Source organism: Quercus lobata, chromosome 6, assembly GCF_001633185.2.
Source record: "Quercus lobata isolate SW786 chromosome 6, ValleyOak3.0 Primary Assembly, whole genome shotgun sequence".
NCBI classification, from domain to species: Eukaryota; Viridiplantae; Streptophyta; class Magnoliopsida; order Fagales; family Fagaceae; genus Quercus; species Quercus lobata.
In genome coordinates this window covers 20883903-20891296 of record NC_044909.1, presented here as the reverse complement: position 1 = coordinate 20891296, position 7394 = coordinate 20883903, and the positions used below count along the sequence as shown (strand labels likewise).

The window sequence follows — 7394 nt, the reverse complement described above, 5'->3', positions numbered from 1 at the left end:
AATTGATATATGTTTCTCAAAAAATAAAAAAAATTATGGTATGTGAATAGCGCACTTAATCTATATATACAAATAGGTAAAACTTAGAAAAAATCCAATTAGATTTTAATTAGATTCATAATTTTGCATCATATGTCTCGTTTAATTTTAAATTTTTTGCTAGGTGAATTATTGAGTGTAAAAGCACTTTCAATTTTTTTAAAGGCAAGTTCAATTAAAAACTGATCAAATAATAAAAACATTAATAACTTATAAGTAAATAGATTATAATTTACATTTGAGTCAAGATTTTGAGACAATTTGTAGACCAATTTACATTTTGATCCTTAAAGTTTAGAGTTATTTTCATTTTAGTCTCTTAAATTTGAAAATTTTCATTATAGTCCACCATGTATAATTTCATTTTCAATAGAATCTTTTTGTCTATCTCCATGACTGTTTTTACACTTAAGAGAGAGAGAGAGAAAACAAAAAATGAAGAAAAAACGTTGTTTTGGTGACATTTAACCATCAAATCAATCATAGAAATGGACATATTAAAAATAGAATCAAACTAAATGGATCAAAATAAAAAACTTCAAACTTAGGGGATCTAAAAATAACCCCAAACACTAAAACTAAAAAATATAATTTAGTCAAACTCGGAAGAGTGTTGTATCATGTATATCTAAAATGACTTTCAAGCATATCACATTAATGATGACTATTAATTCCACTATGATTTCCGAAAGAAAGAAAGAAGAAAAAAAAAAAAAAACCAAAATTTTAAATTAAAAAAAGAAGTTGCTGCTAGAAATCTCTTACTATTCAATGTGAAGTAGTGTTATGGGCACACCATTGTCGTTACAACTTTACAACAAAATTTAAGTGACAAGCTGTTATAGGTTTTCACAAACTTAGGTGACAAGCTTGTATTGGTTCTTGTACATGAAGCTATTGTGGCGGTGGCATTATTCTCAAGAACCTTATCAAAGTCACACTAATAATGAGAAATGTTATGTCCACACTACTTTCACAACACTTTTACAATAAATTTTAAATGGCAGGTTATTACTGGTGTGTAAAAAAGTATATTCAATAGTAAATTCAAATTAGAACCAGTAATAACTTACCACCTAGAATCTGTTATAAAAATATAGTGAGAGTAGTAGTTCTCGACCAAGAATAGTAGTTGATGCCTTGTCAACCAGAATTCTGCTGTGGCGAGGCGACCGTTACGCTATAATTCTTAATGGGATCAGTGACACTTGTCATGAACCCCTAACCCAGCCTGATATGAGAGAAAAATAAACAAAGAGAGTTAAGCACAGAATAATACTCTCTCTCTCTCTACAATAGCCATTTGCCACACAAATAGGAATTAAATTTGTGGTCCAACGCGAGCTTCGGGTTGACCATGCCTACAACACTGCCAGGCTGACGGCTAAGTACGGACACTCATACATCCTTTGTCTATATATATATATATGTGCAACTTTTGCCATCCCATACCTTCCATTTTCCAAGCTAGCTTTTCTGTAACGTCCTACAAGCTATAGTTTCTCTTACAATAACCAAAAAAGCAAAACTATAATACCCAAAAACCAATACCAAAAACGACTCTCTTTTGTTGTTTTATCTTTTCTCTCTGTCTCTTGTCTGTTCTAAACTCTCGTTTCTGTTATTCTGTTTGTTTGTTGTCTTTGATGGAGTTTCTGTTTATTGGGTACGTTTTTCTTCGAGGTTTGGAGCTTATTAGAAAAGGTGTGAAGACGGGACACATGTTTACATTTTTTCACTTGGTGTATTAGAAGGTGGTAGGGTCATAATTTTTAAGGCTAATTCGCCAGCATCATCATCATCATCATCATCATCAATCATCATCGTCATCATCATGCCTAAAGGTGGTGGTACCATGTTGCAGGACGTGATTGACTCACCGGATCAGCTTCCCCTTGTAATAACTTTTTCTTAATTCTTTCTCATGTTCTTCATGCATATCCTACATATATATCTTCTTTTTGGCTAAGTAACAATTAATGCATTTCATATTTGTTTTATGTTTTTTCCAAACCCAATTTTTAATTGGCTTATTTGATCATGTTCTGCAAGTGAAGTTGGATTTGAATTTGTTTTGAAGCCGAAATTCGGGTTTTGATCTCCAAAGTTTCTTCCTTTCCTAAAAACATTCATTTATGCATGTCTGTCACGAGAACTAATTTACCTAAACAAATTTACGATTGATTTGCTATGAGTTTCATTCATGTTCATATTTTTGCTGCTGTTACACTAATGCTTGTTTGGATGAAAATTGAAATTATAGGTCTTGTTAGTTGAAATCTTTCTTCTCAAGTTTCCCAAGGTTGCTTTCCCCCTTCATTCCCTTTTTCTTCTCTTGATCTCATCCTTTTTGCTCGATCTTCCACATGCATACTAACTTTCCTCATTTGATCTTATTATTGAATGCGTAGCTTAATATTTACATTCCCAAAAAGTTCAATGTATATTCTATTGATTTTTTTTTCTTTACAAATTCCTATATTTTGGAGAGATATAAACTGTAAAAGTACTGTACTGAGTTTTTACATCACAGCCGTTGATTAGTATTTTTATTGGCCATTTGAACTATGTTACATATACGCAGCTTCCTGAAGAATTTGCAGTGCTAATGGCTTTTTCTCTTATCTCTTTTCTTTTTTACATCCCTTTTAAGACAATGATATTTGATTCATAGGAGAAAAGAATGCACAAGAAACTTGCTTTTCATTTGATTCAGTCACACAGTTCGATATAACATTCACTCAAAAGACAATATTACATTCTTCTATACAAGTATGCAACCCCACCAAATTGTCATTGTCCAAGGCCACCGTTGTAGCTTAGTATTCCAATCCTGACTTTGCTTGTACTAATTTCAAATATGCCTTTAATTATTTGTGGAATATGTAGCTTTTTATGCTTCTCTATTAAGCATTCTAATTACGATTCTTTTGGTTAGTAAGATTGATGATGGGGTATATGTCAAGAATTACGTATGTATAAGATAATGTGATCATTTTAGTGCCCTTCAATTCTGAATTTTGTACAGACTGGGCTATTTCTATATTTTGAACAAAACTTACATACCATGAGCTTCCTTCTTTGTTTATGATATTGATTTTTTGCTAATATTGGGTACCTTTATTAGTACACGTCAAATGGAGCACAAATGCACATCTCTTTCTACTTTACACAAAAAAGAGACCTTGAAACCATCCACTTTTGGAGGATTTAAATGTTTTTGATCATATATGGATACAAAAGATTGGTACATGGCAACACGGTAACCACACCATAAACCAGGTAAAAGCTAAAAGGTGTGGGCTGAAATAAAAAGGAGTGCAACATAATTAAAGAATATTAGCCTTCAGTTTTGACCTTGGATTTCTTTTCAAATCATGGTTTGCGAATCGAGGCATTATGTCTATTAATAAATAGGAATTAGATTCAAACCCATAAGAGATAAATATGAAGAATGATGCATCTATTTTGCTTAAAGTTAAGGTTCGTTGTAATCTTATTACTGATGTTAAAGTCTGCACAATTGCATTTATTCATATTCATGATGTTAATATTACTTTGCAATGTTTTGCAGGATGAAATTTCAAGCCCAATCAGTGCTCAAATTTTCGACATTTGTGACCCAGAACTCTTCCCTGATACCTTACCGAATTCTGAGGTCACTTCTAGCTCAAACTGTTGCTATGAAGAGAATTCCTATGCCACAAATATTCCGTTACCTCAAGATATAAACACTAAGTACAATGGTTACCAAGATAACAATGGCAATCCTAATACAACCTCCAACCCTGCCCCCGCAACCACCAGCACCAGCACTACCACCACTGCCACCAACACTAACACCACCACCAACAATAGTAGCAATCTGTCAATAATATTTGATTCCCAGGAAGAAATTGATAATGACATCTCTGCTTCCATAGACTTCACTCCTTCCCCTTCTTTTTCTGTCCCACCATTTCTTGCCAACCAACAAGACCAATTTGATTTCTCTTCAGTGCAGCCTCAAATTCCTTTATCAGAGTCTATTGTTGAGGGTCTCTCACAGTACCCTGCGGAGCCAGTTGCATCTCTTATGGGGGCTCCCTTATCATCTGTTTTTGAAGAGGATTGTATGTCTTCTGTGCCCTCTTATGTGCCTTTGAATCCTCCATCTTCTTCTTGCTCTTTTCTCGGCCCTTCCTTGGGTACATACATGTCTGCTGGGGCCTTGAATGCTGCTGCATTATCTGCCGACAATTCTGGGATTTTTGTTGGAAGCATTCTTATGGGTTCTGAACTGCAACCTCAAGAATTGGATTATCAGGGAGAAACTGGAGGACTTTACTGTCCAGATTCTATGCAAAGGGTATTCAACACTGGAGACCTTCAGGTACTAGCAGTTCTGTTGACTACTTTGATGCCTATTCTTATAGATATGTCTTATCTTCTCCTCCATAGGAACCAAATTTGACAGTTTGATTCAATGATTTAGAGTTAAGGAATCCACTTTATAGGGAGATAGAGATTTGAACTACAAAAAGAGCATTTATTTTTATGCTGCACTAGGTAGCTAGTTGTGAACTTGACCGGCATGGTCAAAGAATACTTTTAGGATTGAAAATTCTAGACTAGTAAAATTATGACCTTCTTGCCATCGATTTTACATGTCTCTCATATGGGAATCAAATTGAGCATAGCAAGAGATAACTAGATTAAGAGGGCCATCAAATCCAACTAGTTATCCATCCATTTATTTGAGTTAATAGTGATCTGTAGGGAGGGCAGCTTCACCAGGAAGTTGGGACAAAGTAGAAGAATATCAATGCTTTAGATAAATTATCACCCTAACATGGCATAAGAAGTAAACATTTTGGATTGTATTTGTATAAAATAGGGACTTTTCTTAATATTCCTTCCCAAATTTTCTTTTAGGCACTTAGTACAGAGAGTCAGCAACTGATGGGCAAGGCTGGGAGTTCTACTCCATTAGCATCAGAAATTTCAAGTTTGGAAGACACAACTTTCAAAGTAGGAAAACTCTCTGTGGAACAAAGGAAAGAGAAGATCCATAGGTATATGAAGAAGAGGAATGAGAGGAACTTCAGCAAGAAAATAAAGGTATACTCTCCCTCTCTCTCTGTTATGCACAAAACAAGAACCTATGAATTCACTACCATCATTAATGATATTTAGCTCCATATTGAAGCATAGCTTATGTGCTTGCATGTTTTTTTTCTCGTAAATCGTCTTAAAATTTCAGTTACTAATGGTGAAAGCATATGTGCAGTATGCCTGCCGCAAAACACTAGCAGACAGCAGACCTCGAGTCAGAGGAAGATTTGCAAAGAATGATGACTTTGGAGAGGCACATAGGCCTGCTTGTAGCAATCATGAAGAGGATGATGATGGTGAAGTAAGATTTATTACACATAAATCACTTATATTTAACAATGACATGTGTAAAATTCCCCAAAACTTTAAAATTTTGGATCAATTTTTCCAATTCAAAAAATAGTTCATAATTAATTCTCTAATCCTACATTTTTATGTTTTTCTACAGGTAGTTGTGAAAGAAGAAGAGGATATGGTGGATTCATCAGATATCTTTGCTCATATTAGTGGAGTGAACTCCTTTAAATGCAACTATCCAATTCAATCCTGGATATGACTCGATAGATTTTGCAGCATTAAACATTATTACAATTTTGCAGGACCCTCTTTCAGCCTAGATGTATCTGTCTAGGTTTTTTCTTTTTGTTTTTTGTTTTCTTTAAAAAAAGAAAGAAAAATAATAATTGGGTCAGTTATATATATATATATATTTATAAATAATTGTCAGGATTATATATTAAAGTGAATAACAATGTAGCTCTGTATATACTACTACATCACTTGTACCAACTTCAAGATCCAATAGTTGTACAATGGCAATCTTAATTACTGGAAATAGTACTAATGGAGCAAATTTTAGTTTCAACAGTGAGTGCATGCTTAAATTCACAGGCATTGAATTTTCTTTGATCTGGGCAACAGATATCTGGCAAACATAGTCATAGTGAAAAACAATGATTTTATTTGTACTATTGACATATATTGTGTTAAATGGGCTTGTGGTCACTGTTATTACGTACAGTTTGTTTAACACCTAATAATATATACGACCCACATCGGAATCTACAAAATCTAAATAAATCATTTATCATGAACTCAACTTTCTCTGGGCTTTCCTTGCATGGGCCTTGATTTGGAAGCCTTCCCAACAATGGACACCCTTTCCCAATTCCACCCCTTAAAAATAAAAATGGCGGGAACTGACCTCTTCTTGCCGTTGGTGATTGGACATGGAGAGCCGGGGTTTAGACCTGACAAAAAAAAAAATTGAACTTGTGTCCTTTAATCCATTCAAATAAGAAAATTTTGGAGTATAACTTGTTGATTTGGACTCGATGATTGGACATGGTGATGGAAAGCCGGAGACACAACAAAATTGAACTTGTATTTGTTAATCCATTCAAATAATAAACCTTTGGAGTATAAAAGTATTCGGGTAATATAATAGAAAATGTGTAAAAATTATACAGTTTTACTTAAAAATGACTCACATCATTTCGTGTATAATTGTGTAAATTTACAAGTTTGTTACAGTAATCGTGTAAATTTACACTAACACTATTTATCTTGTATTTAGTTGTTTATTCTTCCTCAAGAATGAAGAAAGAATGATATTTTAATGAAAAAAAAGAAACAATTAAAAAGAAGAAGAAAAATTTAATGTAATGTAAAATAGATAATCTAATGTGAAGTGTTTTGAAAAATTAGTATATAAAATAGAAAAAGTAGATTTTTATATAAAAATAGACATGAATTTTTGCACAGACTAATTCAAATACTCGACTTGTTGATTTGGACTCAATTATTGGACATGAAGAGCTGAAATTTAGAACTAATAAAATTGAACTTGTATACGTTAATCCATTCAAATAAGAAACATTTGGAGTATAACTTGTTGATTTGGACTTGACCCAATCGTACCCATTTGTGAAAATAACAATAATAATAATAATTGACACATTTTCAAAGCATATTTGTATGTTAAATTTATATTATATTTTCTATAATGTAGATGAAAACCCTTTTTAGTCTAATCCATGCTATTTTGAATCGACCCAACCATACCCATTTGTCAAGTCTTTATTATAATTTTTTTTTATTGACACATTTTCAACTTACATTTGTCTATTCAAGTTGTATTATATTTTATATATTGTAGAAAAAATGTTAATTATATTACTCGACTTGACATTGCAATTCTCATAATATTTTCAGAGTCAGGTTTACTACTAATATTACTATTTTTTGTGACTTTATTATAA

At 32.9% G+C, this 7394-nt stretch overlaps 1 protein-coding gene across 2 annotated transcripts; it reads left to right on the top strand.

Annotated features, from left to right (window-relative positions):
- Positions 1 to 1512: 1512 nt before the first annotated feature.
- LOC115950749 (serine/threonine-protein kinase phg2-like) lies at positions 1513 to 5968 on the top strand. 2 transcript variants are annotated; one of them, XM_031067986.1, is made up of 5 exons: positions 1513 to 1936; positions 3614 to 4411; positions 4954 to 5139; positions 5309 to 5434; positions 5582 to 5968. In XM_031067986.1, exons 1-5 carry the CDS (start codon positions 1874 to 1876, stop codon positions 5687 to 5689), a joined length of 1281 nt encoding a protein of 426 aa, XP_030923846.1. In that variant the 5' UTR covers positions 1513 to 1873; the 3' UTR covers positions 5690 to 5968. The 2 variants fall into 2 exon arrangements, with proteins under 2 accessions (XP_030923846.1, XP_030923847.1); XM_031067987.1 differs by lacking the exon at positions 1513 to 1936 and adding an exon at positions 3446 to 3522.
- Positions 5969 to 7394: the final 1426 nt, after the last annotated feature.